General features: G+C 32.4%; 1 protein-coding gene across 2 annotated transcripts in view; it reads left to right on the plus strand.

Annotated features, from left to right (window-relative positions):
• The window catches only part of LOC146541133 (uncharacterized), a 209,584-nt gene extending 192,953 nt beyond the window's left edge, over positions 1 to 16,631 (plus strand). For both annotated transcript variants that reach the window (XM_085195156.1, XM_085195165.1), the window contains 2 exons: positions 7,839 to 7,981; positions 15,879 to 16,631. In XM_085195156.1, the coding sequence (XP_085051282.1) occupies positions 7,839 to 7,981; positions 15,879 to 16,319 (584 nt within the window). In that variant the 3' untranslated portion in view covers positions 16,320 to 16,631. The remainder of the gene's footprint in view (positions 1 to 7,838; positions 7,982 to 15,878) is intronic.
• The last annotated feature ends 1,326 nt before the right edge of the window (positions 16,632 to 17,957 follow it).

Below are 17,957 nucleotides of genomic sequence, written 5' to 3' on the forward strand. Positions count from 1 at the left end.
TTAGAGACATCTAGAGACCTAATGTTCAGACATTCCGTTGCCCACTTTCCTGCCTAATTCTCAAAGCATTGCATGTTGAAAGGAGCTCAACGCCGCGTTATGCCTTGTTATGAAAGGTAGAAAATGTAAATATTACATATTCCATACCTCCGAGTGTTGATTTGCACTTTACCCACGTTTACTACCAACATAATTTTAAATCTATAACTAAATTTAGGAAAACACTTATTAAATTAAAAATAGCACTAAACATATAGAAATAGAAGAAAAGCCTTTAAACGATTGAAATCTATAAAACGTTTACGAATGTTTAATCACCCCACTTTTATTCCACCATAAACTCGCGGTGGCAATTAAGTTAAAAGCTATTTGGTGTGACGCGACCCTTAAATAAGGGTAGTTACACACCAACACGTGTAAGCCACGCCCACGCTTAGACCGCAGGGAGTACACGCTTGTAAAAACTAATGTATATGGGAATATTAATTATACTTAGTTGGCTTCTTGACAGATTTTTTTAAAAATACATTTTTCGTTTCATCCTCTATTTCTTTTTTCTCATATACGTATAACAGTATCGCATTAGGCAGATTATTCTAGTAATTTTTATTTTGTTATTTTTATAGCTTTACGCTTGTATCCTGCATACAACAGACTTAACATTGAGTTGAGGATAGAACTGAACTCACCGCGCACCGACGTGGTTCCCAGAGCAAGGAATCGAAAATGATTTATACCCCCGAGTGGGATTCGAACTCATAACTGTCAAATTTATAGTTGCTGTGCTACCAAATTATAATAATACTCAACTTTTAATATTGCTTAGAAACAATGCGTTTAGATAATTGAAGTTCAAATCCACTTACATGCATAAGTTTTAAATTCAAAAATATTTTAGAAAACATAAAAAAATGATCGTAGCAGGAATTGCACCTGTGCCTTTTGGATACCTTCAAAGGGCAGACAACAAAAGGAACTAAATTCAACTTCTAATAAATTTTCTTTGTTTTCTTTCCCTAATATGACATAACATATTAACTGAGTGAGAAATCAAAAGTGATCATTCTACACCTATCTGATACAAAAAAAAAGAAAAACTGCATTTTATAAAACATAAAAAATCAATGGCTAATAGTGTGTCACAAGAAAATCTATCCAGAAATTACAAATATATCGTTAAGGGCCTAAAGGGCCCGTACACGCGACGGCCACGTGGCGACACACTCAAGTCTCCGCCTACCGTTCGGAGGGTATGGTCACAAGTCGCATTGACTAATTATGTGACCTTGCTTTCATAAAATAGGTTATTAAGTATTATAAAGTGGGTTGAAAGGAGATTTTTCGATTCTAAATGGGGTAGTTTGTTTAGAATTATATGGAATACGATCAAGTTTTGGTTTTGCTAATTTCACATATCACGCTATATTTCGCACGTAGCCTTATAGGCAGAGGGAACTTAGTGTTAAAACATTCTGTTAACAAATTTCCGGCCAATTTCCGAAACTGGGTGTCAGCGTAAGTGACGAAATCAACCAAATCTTGGTACCAGAGCGCGAAATGGAAAATAAATAATTTACATATAATTTAACGATCGTTGCAAAATCCATTTCATAAACACAAGCTCCCCAATAACCCCAATAATTCCAACTTGAACGTACAATCACCACAAAGACCGACACGTGGAATATACGCGTCCAAATATTTCCATACAAAACAATACTCGAATCGACTTTAATATCAAAAACATATTACCCAACTATAAAGCAAAGAATCCAATATAATTATGCTAATTACAAGTTGAAAACAAACAAACGCTACGGTTGTAATTTCTACGCCATTGTCCTCGAGGCTAACTTGGCCTGGCCGGGTTTACACAGATGCAAGTACGGTAGTTTTATTCATTTCTATGATAGGGTTGTGTGTATTATTTCTATAGAATAATAGATACTTTATAAAAGAAATAAGGAAATAAATTATTTTAAAGAAGCATGTACACTGATGTGAGGCGGAATCCATCTCATGGCTCTGTAATAAGTATAAATTTTTGAATTGCATTTTGTCAAACTCCACGACGTCTTTGTCTCCAGAGTGCAAATTGAAACAACCTCCGATCGGGAATCGAACCTACGACTATCGTAATTTCTGTCACATCGCATCATTTTCTAAATATTGAATTTAGAAAAAAATCGATTTTTTTATCCAAATTTTCCAATTTACAGTGAAAATTAACAGAAAATGGCACTACCTATGTCAAACAATAAATTTCATTATCGATTCAACGCGTCTCGTAGGCAAAGTCTATACTTGCTTTCACGCTCTGCCTCGCTTCAAATAATCTGTTGCTAGCATTACGTTATTATTTGAACCAACTGAACAAATAATATTTGTGTATTGTGACATATTATGTAGATGTGGCGTGCTATTATAATGTGGACTTGGAAGAAAGTGCTATAATTCTTCAAAAAATAGTGATTTTCTTTGATTTTATGTTGTTAATTTAAATTTTAAGTTACTTCATATTTTCCCCCCACAAGAGTAGAAGGGGATGTAATGTTAAGACAGATTGTCCCTTTGTCTATTACCAAAACGAGGAACTGTTCCTAATTCTCCTCCTGTGATAATAATTCGGTTAAAACAACTTATATGACATTGGAAAAAAAAATGGACGAAAATGGGGAAAGAGTGTCTTAACATCTTGTTCACTCTTCTTACCCTTCCTTTCGGGAGAGAGCGTAACTACGAAAAAAAGGTTATTTAAAGAACGATAAGAGGACGTTAATAAAGAAATTATAGGATATCTATAAGTTCTATTCTATACTGTAAATGTAGAGAGTTAGAGACACTGTTGCCTTTATAAAAGGCATAATCTGTGAAATGACTACAAATTTAATAAAAGCTTATTGGATATGACGTCACTAGTGAAATAAAGTACATTACAGGATTAGCGATGGTGGAAAGTGGAAAAAAAGAAGATAGGAAAGAGAGCGTAAACGCTTAAACTTCGCAAATATATAATGAGTCGTGAAGGTTGAGGCCGTTATGGCGCAGCGGTATAGCATTTGACTGTGAACGCGACGGTAGTGGCTTCGATTCCCACTAGGAGGAATTAAGATTCATTTTCCCGCCCTGGTAACAAAATAAAAAAACTGTTTCGAATGTGACCACTCAACACAAAATATCTCGAAAATTGGCTGGAAAAAGAGAACGGAGTAACCTAACACTAGGTTCCCTTGCCTTCCCTGTCATTTGCTTGAAACTAAAAAAACACACGTACGCACTTATAATTATAATATGCGACTATAATGAAAAAAATACATTATACAAAACATATGTTTAGGTGTCGACGTTCTCAAATAATGAAACTCAAATATTGATTGTTGAAATTACGTAAATTATTCCCTCTTTGTTAAATTAAAATATAATGATATTATAATAATATAAATATTTGTTCATTGGTAAAATATATGGGTAAAAATATCGAAACGATATACCTATCATTCTTTATATGTGATATTTTTTTTCTAAAATCTAATTGACATACAAAATGTCTTGTTTTTCTCCCTTAATCCACAATAATCCAATAAATAGCTGCATCACGATTACCATATTATGGCAATACCAGAAGGGAAGTGACCAATCGCGTGCGCCGCCGGAAGCCCCACCCCCTGCCTGCCGCTAGCTGAGCTACTTCCGGTCGCGTGACGTCATTTACATGATATCCCAAGAACTGTAGACCATGCATGACTTGATAGTTGTGACGTCACTTGTCAATATTTTGATATTTTACTAAATAGCAAAGAGTTATGTGTTATTTGTCTATACATAATATAATAAGCTTAAGAGTTTGTTTGGTTGAAAGCTCTTATATCCAGAAACTACTGGATCGAATGGAAAAAAGAGTTTCGTGTTGATGCATACTTCTTGAGCCTTATATTATTATTCCCATTCCCAATTACAATGTCCTATATAAGACCAAAATCCGATCAGTAGGAACAGTGATTTGCAAAACTACAGCTAATCGATCAATTTAACCATGGTTTGTTAGTTTCGAGTTTGGGCACAAGTGGGGTGTATCTTTAATGTGGCGAAAATAACGCTTCGTCATTTATCTATAGTTGCAATATAAAAAAATATATTGTTGAATAAGTAGTCAGCTTCACGCTCTATCCCGCACACAGCAAGGTAGGCAGAGGGAACCTAGACCTTCCTACCGAGGGGACCTACCTTCTGGAGGCATTGCTTGTTGAGTGGCAGAACTCAACGTCGCGCTCTATCTTGTTACCAGATCTAGAATATGAAAAAACTATGGTAATTAATGTCTCAATCGTCACCTTTACTCCAATTTATTATTGAGATTTATTTAAACCTTATTTTCTATTTCCTAAAAAAATATATCAGCTAAAATTGAAGAAGCCCAACCAATTTCAAAAGGTCACTGCTATGAAAATAGCAAAACCCAATCTTCGATCACAATGCGCGACCAACAAAAAGTCAATTAATTTCCCTAAGAAAGGGTTAAATTTACTATACTATAGGCACTATAGTATACTATAGGCGATGCCGCAAAAATGCCACATCAAAGGCGGATTTTAATTAAACGGGACTTTGCAAGAACGATGGTTACTGTTTTCACTTTGTAAAACAAGTTAACTTGTTCTTCAAAGATCGAGTTTTCCAAATCAAATTCATGCTAGGCTTGAAGTAGAGTAGAGAATTGTTTTATTTTACGTTCAGTTGTTTTTGTTTCTAAAAAGTTATTTTTGCCAAACGGCTGGTAATATAGTATTTTTACAGTATAGCTTTTAATTCTTTTTCTAAGCATTATGGCCATAGATTCAATCCACTACTTAATAAGCAATGTCTCAAAAATTGAGTAAAATATGGGTCACGAAGTGTCTCAACCCAGCAGGTTATACGGCAACGCAGAAACCAGTGTGAAGTAACTTTTAATTTTACTTTCTTGATTTACATATATTCTTATGTAGACTTTGAGTTTGCTAAGATTTTACTAATTTACAAAAAATCCTTTTATTTAGAAAAAAACAACAAAATATAAGTAAGAAAATTACGTTACCAAAATTAATAATTTTACAGCTTTTCTTAAATTGTATTGAAAACAACGGAATTTATAAATATTATTTTATTAGAATACACTGTAATGAAATCTTACTCTTGTATACCTCACATTTTGAATATATCTATTGGATAAAAACATCACGAAACTATTTACGAAATTAACATAATTCTTGTAAAATCTGACATATGGAGAAAACTTACAGCTTATGTGTAGACTATTTATATTGTACCCTAAAAGCACATGTCCAAATCCTATACTTCAATATGCATATCATCACAATCCGAATAACACTTTAAACCACTATCATATATATATATTTATCACTATCAGCAACCATCAATACTATACAATATTAAGAACATGCAAAACAGACCAGAAAACTGCCATTTCCAAAGATTAATAGCCAAAAATGCTTTTAACGCTTGCCAAATCACCTTGCAAGAAAACAGCTGACGGATGGACGGAAGAATGGCTACTTTTCCGTAAAATTTAACGTATTCAATTCAACAAAACGAGGCCCAGGGCCGAACGAGATCCCCAAAGCAGACCTTTCCAAATCGATATGCACAATACTCTCTACCTGACTATATTTATTAATAGGTAAGTAGGTATTATATAGAAAGGTCATTATGGAGTGAATGGTCGAGGGAAAATGGATGCATTGTAAAAGACTCGGGGTGGCCAGTATTGGAAATTACAGTTTCTTATTCCCGAATAGATTTTTCGTGGGATGTTTTGGTTTTTTGTGTTAATATTTGAATGTTTTAATTATCTTGTGTATATTCGGGTGTGAAAACATTCATTTCGCATTAATTTACTTAATTTTAAGTTGACTACCTCGTTAATTGAAAATATGTACATTCATTCTTCTTACTTTGCTTCCTTTGTTTTTCTATAAACTCTTTTTCCTGTAAAGTATGCAGAAAAACGTAAAGGTTGATTGATATATCTTAAGACAAAAAAAAATGTAGAATAATCAATATTATATTTCTTACATTACAACAATTTTAACATTTTTTAAATGAAAATCATGCATATTATTTATAATATACCTATACTTTAAAACAAGAATTATATTAATAACGGTCGAACTACCTGTTGTCGCTATAAATAAATGAACTCACAAATTACACAGCTTAATTAACAACCAAAACTCAATATACACACTACATCTATTAGCAATACCATTTCACTCTACAACTGTCATTCTTGAAGTTAAAAATATTTAAAAACCGAGCCTCGAAGCCAGCGACCGACCAAGCAAGCGTATGTACGAAATTAATAAAACTCTTGAAAAAACTCCCAGGGTGGGAAATTTTCATCGCATTCACGCCAATACCAGGCGAAGACATCAGAATATGGCGAGATGACAACCAATTTAATTATAAATATAATAAAAAAAATATCTCCACCGGCCCTTCGAATACTTTACAATGGCCCGCCGTTAAGCGATTTGCGACCCAACGCCTATAAAATACTGGCTTCGTTCGAAGATACGAGCTGGTATATTGTAAATCCGGGTGTCACCATAAAGAGGGTTTTCCATACGTTTTTTATTTAAAACCTAGTCCTTGAGGCTTCGATTACGTTATATCGGATAGGTTGATGTCAAATTTTGTACGTTTATTTGATGTGTTCGAATTGAATTTTAATAATAGGTATATTGAAGTATTTGGAAGTTTATCAAAATTTAATATTCTATCTGGTAAAAGCGCGGTGTTGGGTTCCAATTCTTAAAACGTGCTGTCCCGATAATTGGGCGGAAAGTGGAGAATGGAATGTTTCAATATTAGTTTTCCTCTGCCTACCTTATCATGTACCAGTATCTAGTAAATTATTCGACGTTTAAAAAATGGAGCTTATAATTTCTTATTTTCAATAACACGACTTTGACTATGCTGTAAAAGCGTAAAACTGTTTATAGAATTAATATTATTTTGCAGTAACTAATTTACATTTCTGCTTCTCTTACACATTTTTTAGACAATACTAATTCCCCACGCCCCGAATCTGCGAAACTGAACGCCGCATTTATCCAACCGCTTAAAAAACTAACAAAATCAAACTCGTAACCTCCACAATTAACTCCAAAACAATACTAACCAACTGCTATACATCACGACCACGTACCCAATACATAAATCAAAACCCAAACTTAGATTTCCACACCTAAGTCCATTCAGCCCGTATAATGGCCGGCAGCTCAGATCTGAGCACCAATTAATTATTTCATTGTACTGAATAATCCGACGGCCCTCGAGTTCTATTAACCGTCGGTCAGTTCCTTAGGTGTTTATTAAACACGCCTTACTTGGGGGTTAGATGGACAATACTAGGTTAGTTAATTGTTGACTGTATTTCGGTTATTTAGTATTTGTTGAAATATTACTTAATGCGTTTATTATTGTTATTTACTATTATGTTATTTGATACTTGTTGAGATACTTTTAGATACTTTATAGACTTCGGAGAGTTGAATGGTAGTCAATTAAAAGTAGACTATGGATGTATTTTTTTATAGTGAAAAGAAGTTCTAAGTTCTTCTACAACTACTTCTTTTCTGATACAATGTTTTTTATAGCTTCACTGTATCCTACACATAGCACCATAAGCTAGGCTGATGTAACCTGGGAACCTAGCGTTAAGACATTACGTTCCACTTAAGACACTTAGATTCCCCACTTTTCGCCGAATTTTGGAGGCATTGCATGTAAAGTGGCACTATTTTTGAAATTACTAATCTAAAATTGTTTGTATACAGGCATGGCCGGCGGTGGTATGACACAAGCTATGGGAGGCTACTATGGCGCCGCGTATGGACCGCTTGGCGCTAGTATGGCTGCTGCAGCGGCCGCGGCGGCGCAACAGAACGCTATATCTGCAGCTTTAACACCTAATGCTCAGGTATTTTTGTGCTTTTAATATTGTTAATATGTTCGAATTGATTGATGATTAATTTCTTGTATTGGAAAATTGTATTGATACTCGCTCACGTATTTGCAATATAAGAGAAAGAATGTAATGAAAGATCACTCTTTTCTCCACAAATCGTTCAAATCATCTGCGAAAGTTGACACCAGAGCAAGATATGAAAATATTCATTTCCTCGAGTGGGAATCAAACCCACAACCTGTTACCTTTACAGTTACACAAATGTGAACCTGCGCCACGACTGGCCTCCACATAAAAACCTTCTAAATAACTTACAAAAATCCCCTAAAACCTGTTAAAATACTAAAAAATAGATGATCAGCTACTTTAAAATTAAATTTGAAATGATTAATTTCATATTATTAAAGTAACAAATCTATCTCAAACTTTAAAGGTGCCGAAGTGCTAAATGAAATTTCACCGTGTAATAAAACGCAGGAAACACTTATATCATCGTACTAATAACAGCGAGACTAATAAAGATGGATAGGTTTTTAAAACTTAATTAACTACTACTTTAATGGTACAGTAGAAAAAAAATTGACGTAGTAGCAAGTTCATAATTTGGAGAACAGAAACACTAGATTTTCTCTGCTTTTGGTTATATATAGAAACTAATTTAGAATTAAAGTATGAAAGTTTCTATTAAGAATAGATGATTTTATTAAACAAGGAAGGCATTGTTAAACCAGTGTAGTAGGTATAGTGGTGGCACAGCTTCTGACTTTAAACGCGTCGTTTGTGGGTTCGATTTCACTCGGAGGTGAATAACTTGAATTCATTTACTCGTTTTGGTAACAAAACAATGCGGAAAGTGGAGAAAGGTTTCTTAACATTAGGTTCCCTCTGCCTTTAATACCATATATTTTCTACACTCTATATTTATAACAAAAACAGTAAAAACATAAACAACTTCATTGAAAAGTAAGACATAATTATAACACACCAAAAAAAACGACCAAAACTCGCTACCATAACTTTCAATCTAAGCGCCATTTGTATTAAAAAAAATAACCAACCGTGTAATAAGGTAGGAATGAGTTTACTCTTTACATTAGCGAAACGTGACGAACAAAAAAAGGTTTTCAATAATAATAGATACGACAAAATGTAACTAATTAAAGTATGGTTATTAATTTATTTTTATGCTTTTTTTCTTTAATTATTATTTTATACGAGCTTTTTACCTGCAGCTTTAATTAACTCTGTGGACATATAAAATGTATGTATGACACATGGACGCAGCTATGGTGGATTATACGATAAATATCAAACACTAAAATATTTTTCAAATTAGAATCAGTGGTTTCTGAGATTAACGCATTTAGCCAAACAAAATATTATTGAGCTTTATAATGTTAGTATAGATTTTATGTTTATCGAGGGTCCTCATTTTTACGTGACCTTACTCCAGTATCATCGATAATTTGATGATTAACAAAGTTCTCCATATATTTATAAAACAGAGAACAGAGAGAAAAATCTCTAATTCCTATTTTACAAACCATTTGAAAATCAACGCTTGATAATAGATAGGTACTTTTACAAACGAATATGTCCAATAAAATAAAAAAAAACAGTATTTCAATATAAATAATAAACAAAGGCTATAAAGGAACGTGTGGATTTAAATCGATTGAAGGTATCATAAACATGTAATACCTTTAACAATCCCTCTGTTATTTTTCACATGTCGTTCGTATCTTATATATTGAACGCAAATTCGTGTTTGTCCATAAAAATAATTGCGACTTTAACACTTCAATGGAAAGAAGCTTAGAAGTATTTCATTTAATTTGCTACGGATATTGAATATTGTGAGAAATGCTCCAATTTAAATTAATTTTATTTAATTTATTATAAGGCTATCATTGCATAGTTGTTGGTTCGATTTCCATTCGAGGGAATGAATTATATTCACGTCTTCGCTCTGGAAAAAAGCGTATATAAAACAACTAGTGGGCCCGTACGCGGCTACGCCCTCTTGAACTCTACGAATATTTATTAAATATATTTATGATATTATTTTCAGTTTTCAATAGAGAGATGCGTTAAGCAAGCTCATTTTGGGTGACGTTTTCTAACAATAACATTTTTTGCAAATCGTTGCTTAGCAACGGTCGCATAGCGACGGGTGTTATTAACATGGCAGAATAAATTGCATGTCAAATTAATAAGTCTTTTAATATATTATATATATCGAAAATATTACAAATATGAGAAAAAAAGTATCCTATGTTCATCCCGAGACCCTCGAGTATCTCTATATGAGTATTTTATAACAATTAAATTAGCGGTTTGGCCCTGATTGCGTAAAAGACAGACAAAGTTACTTTCGAATTTATAATATAGGTATGGACAGTTACATTTACCTAATAATAAGTTCTTTCCAACACGGCAGGTATATATCAAAACGTATAATTTAATAAAGCTAAACTACCCCCTCTAAACCCTATAATTTAAAGCATCTTCACACCAAACACTATAATCCGCAAGGGATACCATCCCTTGCTAATTATTTTGTGACGATTCACCGCTCAACTGTAAACAATGGCTAAGGGTCGCTCCTCCAAGATTAGCAGCTGTTAGGGTGACCATATATTATGTATATTGAAATAATTGCAGCATATTAAATCAGCTGTACGTTTTTTTCGCTTAGCACGATATATACCTATACAGAGGGAGCCTAAGATTAAGATATTCCGTTCCTCTCTTTACCCCTAATTCTAGAGACATTGCGTGTCGAGTGGCGTAATTAACGCCGCTCTTTGTCTTCTTATAAGGAAATGAAAATAAATAAGCATTCCTCCTAATGGGAATCAAACCCACAACTGCTGTCTCATAATAAAATAAAGTTTTTTTATAAATATTAGAAAATATAATATGTTTTGTAAAATATTCTAAATGGTTTATGAAAATTTGAATCTGCATTTAATTACTATGTCAAAATTAAATTAATATGTTAAAATGAAAAATGTTTAATTTATATGTAAATATTATTAAAATGACATTTATAAATGTTAAATACTTATTATTCATATTATTCGGATCGATTTTATTTGAAGCGATGACTTAATTGCCGTATTTGTGGTTTTTTTTTTCAAAAGTTATATAGCAACTTCACGCTGTTTTCTGCATAGCAGTGTAGGTAAGGGCAGAAGATGTTTTAAGACTCTTCGTTTCCCATTTTCTGCCCTTGAGTTTCGAGTGTCGGAACTTAACGCTGCTCTTTGTCTGCCAGAACATGGAAATAAGATATTAATATAATTTTATTAGAAAACCTATATTTTTAGCTTGCAGTCCTTGCTGTGCGTAGAGAGAATCATTAAAAATAGCTTTCCAGCTTATTTTAACACACTCCGTTCACATTAAGACGAACTCAACACTGTTGACCCATACTCGTTACCAGAGTGAGGAAATGAAAATATTTAATAATGCATTTATTTGAGTAGGAATCGAATCCACAACCGTCGCATTTACAGCAGCACTTGTGCCTCTGCGCTACGACGGCCTCATATAATCAGCCTAATGTAGGATTATCATAAACATAAATATAATTATATAAATTTATTTATTTTCTTGTCCAAACTTGTCATAATATTGGCTTGATTCGTATAATCCGACAAATTGTTACTTTATCATGTAAATTATCTGTCAAGTATAATTTGTCAATCATGATGTTATCTGAAAATAAGTCTAGGTTGGGTTTCCGGTCTCTAAATCAATATTTTTAATATCGTTTTTTTATTTTAAACAAACAGACGAAATACAGAATTAAGGCGCAATTACAAAATAATTGAAAATAGTTTATTTCCTAAAGTGGAAATCGAATTTGCAATCGGCGTGCTTATATCCGAACTTGTAAAGAACCTCAAATAAATATAATATAATTAAATAGTTAAAACTAAATCATGGTTATACTACTACATAACTCAAGGAAGTGATAGAGTTATTAATTTGCATATTTCACACCTGCCCCCTTACATGAGACCAAATATTTATTAAGATGCTTTGCTTGGAGTGGAGTAAGACACTTTTTAGCTGTCTAAGAAAAGATGAATAGAAAATTAAAATATAGTAGGTTCCTAAGTAGGTTCTCTTGCTAGCACTAGAAGATTATACAAATTTCCTGTGGAAATAGTATATAAAAAAGAATATCAGCCAAAAGAAAAATAACATTAATAGATAATTACTAAATGCCCTGAATAAAATCTAAAATGAAGAAAAAAAGATCCAGAAATATAGAATTTGAAATAATACCTCCTTAAATCTTTTAAGTAATAAATGTCGATAATTTTCTTTATTGTTTTTAAATTTTCTATATTTTGAAGTAATTAAAATATTTTTTTCTTTTTTTTAATGTTTTTTTAAATTGTATATGTATAGTTCGCTAAACATAAGTCGCTATATATATTACTATATACTAACTATAAGTAAACATGCAAAGAAAAATAACTAACCGCAATAGAACGTCGATCGTATAGAAAACAAAGACGATCTCTTTAAGAGACAGGTGAACTGAAGGCAAGATCACATAATACTTACAAGGGAAATCATGTTATTCAGTGAACCCTATAAAAACGTAATCTATTAAAACACTACCGCTACTCGACACACAAGTCAGAGTGCAATTATACTCCCCCAAGCCTACATCCTCGATCTTCCCCCTTATTATTTAATCTGTGGATGACATTGATGTGTTAAATATCTGTGTTGATATCTTAAGTTGGTACTTATAAAAAAAAAAAATATATCTCGGTTTTTGCTTTTCGCTTGTGGAAAAAGTTGGGAATGAAAAAAAAGTGTCTGATGAGAACGGAGTATCTTAACACTAGGTTCCCTGTATATATACAGCTGTGGGATTCAGCGTGAAGCTTGGGCAGAGAGTGTAGATACATACATATTGTAGTGTAAATACCCTCTCTCCGTTTGTTTTACTTACTTAGATTGCATAATAAATTGTTATTAGATTAAAGCTTAAATGTTAAACCGAAATACCAACTAACTTAAAGTCATACCTTTTTAAAAAAGACATATCTTATTTCTAAATGTATTTTAAAAATAATTTTCTACACTTAGTATAAGAATAATATTTTAAAAAAAATAACCTAAAATCAGAATTCAATTCAAAATTTCCAAATCACCATCCAATTTACTCAAAAAAAGCAACTTAATTTCTCGCAATAATCCCAATTTCTTGGCAACTTACGCTACACGCCCTTCTATCAGCTAGTGTCACTCGGTAATACATCGATATATCGATACCGCCCTTACCCTGGCCCTATCCATCAGGATCATTGTGCCACCTTAATAGACTCCCGGACGATAATGAAAACGCACTTTTTAGATTAACGCGTCGAATCGGACCCTAAAACCGATAGAAAACAATATAATCAGCTACCATTCAACGCGGTACCAACATGTACTATTTTAAAGCGGCACAGACTTTCGGTTAAGACAAAATTTTAATTTTTTAATTGTATTATTTAAAAAATAATAAGATAGATTTTTTTGTGTTTTCCTGTAAGTAAAACCTGACAAATTTATATCACTACGTTTTATTTTTAAAAAAAATGTAGCGTTGCGTTCCCACTTAATCAGAAAATCTTCTTCATACCATCATGTAGTGAATGCGCAATTATTTTACGCTTCACGCTTTATCACGCTTGTAGCAGACTAGTTAGACGAAACTTACTATCAAAAGAATCTACTTTCCGCCCAATTTTCAAGACATTACGTGTATTGCAATATGAGAATCAAACCCAAAACAATTGCTATTTCTCCACGACAGACTTTAAAAAAAAAAGTCTACATCAGTTGGTCTTGACGCAAGTCTACGTAGCCCACAGCTGATATTAAAAACGGTGATGGAGCATTTTCGCGGGCAGGTATGGAAACGTTTTAACGAACCATTGTGATTTTCGTATTCGATTATCTTGATCGATGATTTATACTCTGTTTATTGGTCTTTCACGGTTAATGTGTGAATATTTTGTTTTGTCGGCTTTTTTTTTGTGATGACGGACGCCTTAAATGTTCTCTCTGTTCCGTGTTACGCTTTTACTTTGCCACAGTCTCTAATATCTCTTACGTTCTCTTACTTAGTTCAGTTTTGACTGAGCGTTGTCTGTCAGTCTTTCAGTAAAATTGTTCTGGAATTAAATTATGCTTATATTTCAAATTTGATTGAAAAATAATCCTGTTGTCATTTTTATTAAAAATTGCAAAAAGCTAAATTAAAATTATCTTAAAACTATGTAGGTATAAAATGAATGAGCTTCACGCTGATCCCGCAAACAGCAAGGTAGGCAGAGGGAACCTAGTGTTAAGACACTCCGTTCCTCTCTTTCCACCGATTTCTGAAGGCTTTGCGTGCTTAATGGTGAAATACAACGCGCTTTGTCTTGCCACTAGAACGCAGAAATATAAATTTAAATAAATATTTAATTTCCTCGAGTGGGGATCGAACCCACAACCAATCGCGCTTACAGTCATATTTTGAATTTTGTATCAAAACAAAAAAAAATACTAAAAATAACTTATAGCTAATATTAACGTATCGTATTTTTTTATCCGAAACCTATGATAAACCAATAAATAAATAAAATAAAATAACCAACAAAATTGTTTTATTACACAATATATTATTTAAATAGATTTTACCACTTGTTGCCAGCCGTAACTTAACGCATATAAGTCTTGTAATAAAATAGCCTACAAGGGCCGACCGTAAAACGAAGTGTCCGACTAATCCTGATTTACCATCCGCATATATTATACGTTAACGCGATAGTCGATACACAGGTGGAGCTATAAGGGTTTTCATTTCATAAATATTTTATTCTACATTACATTGGATTTCAAAACAAATGAAAAGTGCATAAAGATTATCACTGTATGCAGGGGGAACCTGGGAACCTAGTATTAGGATACTCCGATCCCATTAAAACACTTCCGTTTCCCACTTCCCGTCTTATTCTTGCGGCATTGCATGATGAGTTATGGAACTCAACGCTGCTCAAGCAAATTATTGCATAAATAATATTTTAACTTCCCGTTCTGGCAGACAAACGACGGCGTTGAATTTCGCAGTCCTTTTTCCGCATAGCAAGGCTATTTGAGAAAAGTTTGAAGCTACTATTTACATATATAATATATATAAATACCGAGCTTTTCCCAACAATACTCGTATATTGTATCAAACAGTTCATTAATAAAAATTAAAAGCTCGAAGCTTTATACGAGAGCATTGTTATATTTGATTTGTGCGCCAGTGAATGTGGACCACAATTATTATATCCCACTGTACTTCATTCCTATCACAATGCTATAGAGTTTCATTTACTACTTTGTTGTTCGTGAAACACATTCAATTTTCACTATAAAGTTATTTTATATGTAGAAAATAGTATAAGCGGCTTAAGAAATTAATAGAAATGCTGATTTTTTTCAATGTTTTGACACTGATATATAGATATGTCTTTATGGGAATAGATTTATGTGATATCTATACGCGGTTTTCTTTATATTTTTTTCTAAACAAGTTTTAGTGTAAGTCGTCTTTTACATCACGGAACCTTTTTTTTTTGAAAAATTAAAAATGATTTTTAACGAAAATATGCATGTCGTTATTGCGTTAAACCGATGTAAAGATAAGGCAATTTATTAATTCTTTAAGAAAATTTATACGATCCTTAAAATCGAACTTTAAATATTAAAGAACATCTTATTATCTATATTAGCAATCTGGGGAAGGACGTTCATTTATATTAACATAAAATTAATTATTATTTAAAATTTATATTAGAGACTACACCAATTACATTTTACCCATTATAAATTACTTATTTTAACATTTTCATTGTTACAGGTTGGCTCTACAATGGACATGTCCAAATACTCCATAGAAGACAAATACAGGAGCTACAGCATGTACCCTGACCCGTCTCGAGGGTACCTTGACTCGGCAGCGCTTTCCAAAGCCTATATGTATATGGACCAACAACAGCAACGTTCATATCCAATGGATATCAGTAAAATGTATTCTGAGGCATCAGTTGCTATGGCAGGTCTGACTTCTACTGTCAATTCTGCATCCAGCCTGTCTCCAAGGTCTCCAGCTGAGTCTCCTGATACGCAGAAAAATCAAGACCGTCAAGAAGGAAGTTCTTCATCAGGATCGAATCCATCTCCTTCCCTACCGTATTACCAATCTTCATCCAGTCTCCTCATGCCACAGTATCCTGGGCAGTACCCCCAAAATACACAAGGTGGTCCAGAATTTAGGAGGCCATTAACAGTCATATTCTGACCTGAGGTCTAAATCCAAGGAATTCTCATGTGAATTTCGTATGTTAGATTTTGAAAATTTTATTTTTTGCCCTGTAAATAAGTATGCAATTGAATGTTTGCTATGGTTATTGTTATTCTTTTTGTAGTTTTAACCGTATATTACGTATTATAATTAATTAAATATATTAAAAAAAAATCATTTCTTCGCGAAAAAAATTGTGAGACACCTCACTCAACCCTCTTATGTTCACGTTTTATCGTGATTTCTCTAAAGTTCCTTTATTTGACTTATAGATTTAAATGATAATAATTTAATTTTAAAACGTAGTTCTATGAAAATTCAATGTAAATTGTATTGTAAATATGATTTAAACGTTTCAGTTACAGTTTCAGTGGTATACAAAGATGGTGGAACAGACTAACAAAATGATTAATTACAAAATATTAAATAACCCATACGTTGTATGCTACAGTCACTTTAACTCTTAGTTATTATGCGAAAGTCCAAGTTACAACGACTCAATGAATAAATAAATAAATAAATAATTATTATAATTTAAATACTGTAAATACTTCTTATAGATAAGAATAGAAATATTAAAAAAAATCTTGCAAATTTGAATTTGGTTATTTTATTAGACTAATTCAAAGCTTGTTTTAGTGATCTGTTATTGTATGTTTTACTTTAAGTCATTTTGACGTTGCATTTATGAGATGCCATACTTTTAATACTATTTTCTTATTTTAGAAAATTTTGCAAAAACCCTATATTGTTTTCGTAAACTTTTTTTGTAATTAAAAAAGTATAATATTGATGGAAAATTATTGATTTTTTTAAAAGTGTTAAAAATTAATAGCTCTTTTGGTTCCGTGTATATATTATTATTATTTATAATAATGATTCTGTATAGTGATATCGTACAATGAAACCTTAGAATATATAATTATTGAAACATTACTTAATGCATATATTAAAAATCTTTGAAAAAATCGCATTTAGCTTTTTATTTAGATCTTCATCATCTTTTAGTTTCTTCGATATCAGCAAAGAGGTATATACGTACCCTCCCTCATATTTAACTACCTCCTTAACCTCTTCATTTACGAGCATAAGTCGATTTTTCCCACATTTGGTTGCAGTTCACCTATTTGCACTATTTGAAATATATTAGGAGACTCAATCAATCAAAACTTGTAAATAGTTTTTTAATGAAAAAGTATGATAAAGTAAGTAGGTTACTTTTAATAAATTGACAAACTTATTATTATTATTATTATTTATATATAAATAACATAAACACTTAGGTAACTAGGCTTTGTTACTTGTAGTAGATGCAAGCAGAAATATCATTTAAACTTCCCTTGAAGTGAAAGTCGGTTAGTTAGTTTTCATCGTAAGCCTTGCCCTTAGTACAAAGCTGGCTCATCTTATATTATAACACAGGACTAAAAATGATGAAACTATACACACACACATATCAATACCAATATTTTCTGGAAAATTTATCAGTAAAGCAAAAGAATTTATACTAGTTGAAAGACGGGAGATTGCGCCTTTTCTGGAGAATATGAAAGAAAGTTTGTCGTAGTAAATACACAATAAAGAGGCAAATGAGGTTGAAAGAGTAAAAAAGTATGAAAACAGAAATTGATCCGC

Source organism: Heliconius melpomene, chromosome 1 (genome assembly GCF_056956725.1).
Source record: "Heliconius melpomene rosina isolate 202511_hmr_F chromosome 1, ASM5695672v1, whole genome shotgun sequence".
Classification (NCBI taxonomy): Eukaryota; Metazoa; Arthropoda; class Insecta; order Lepidoptera; family Nymphalidae; genus Heliconius; species Heliconius melpomene.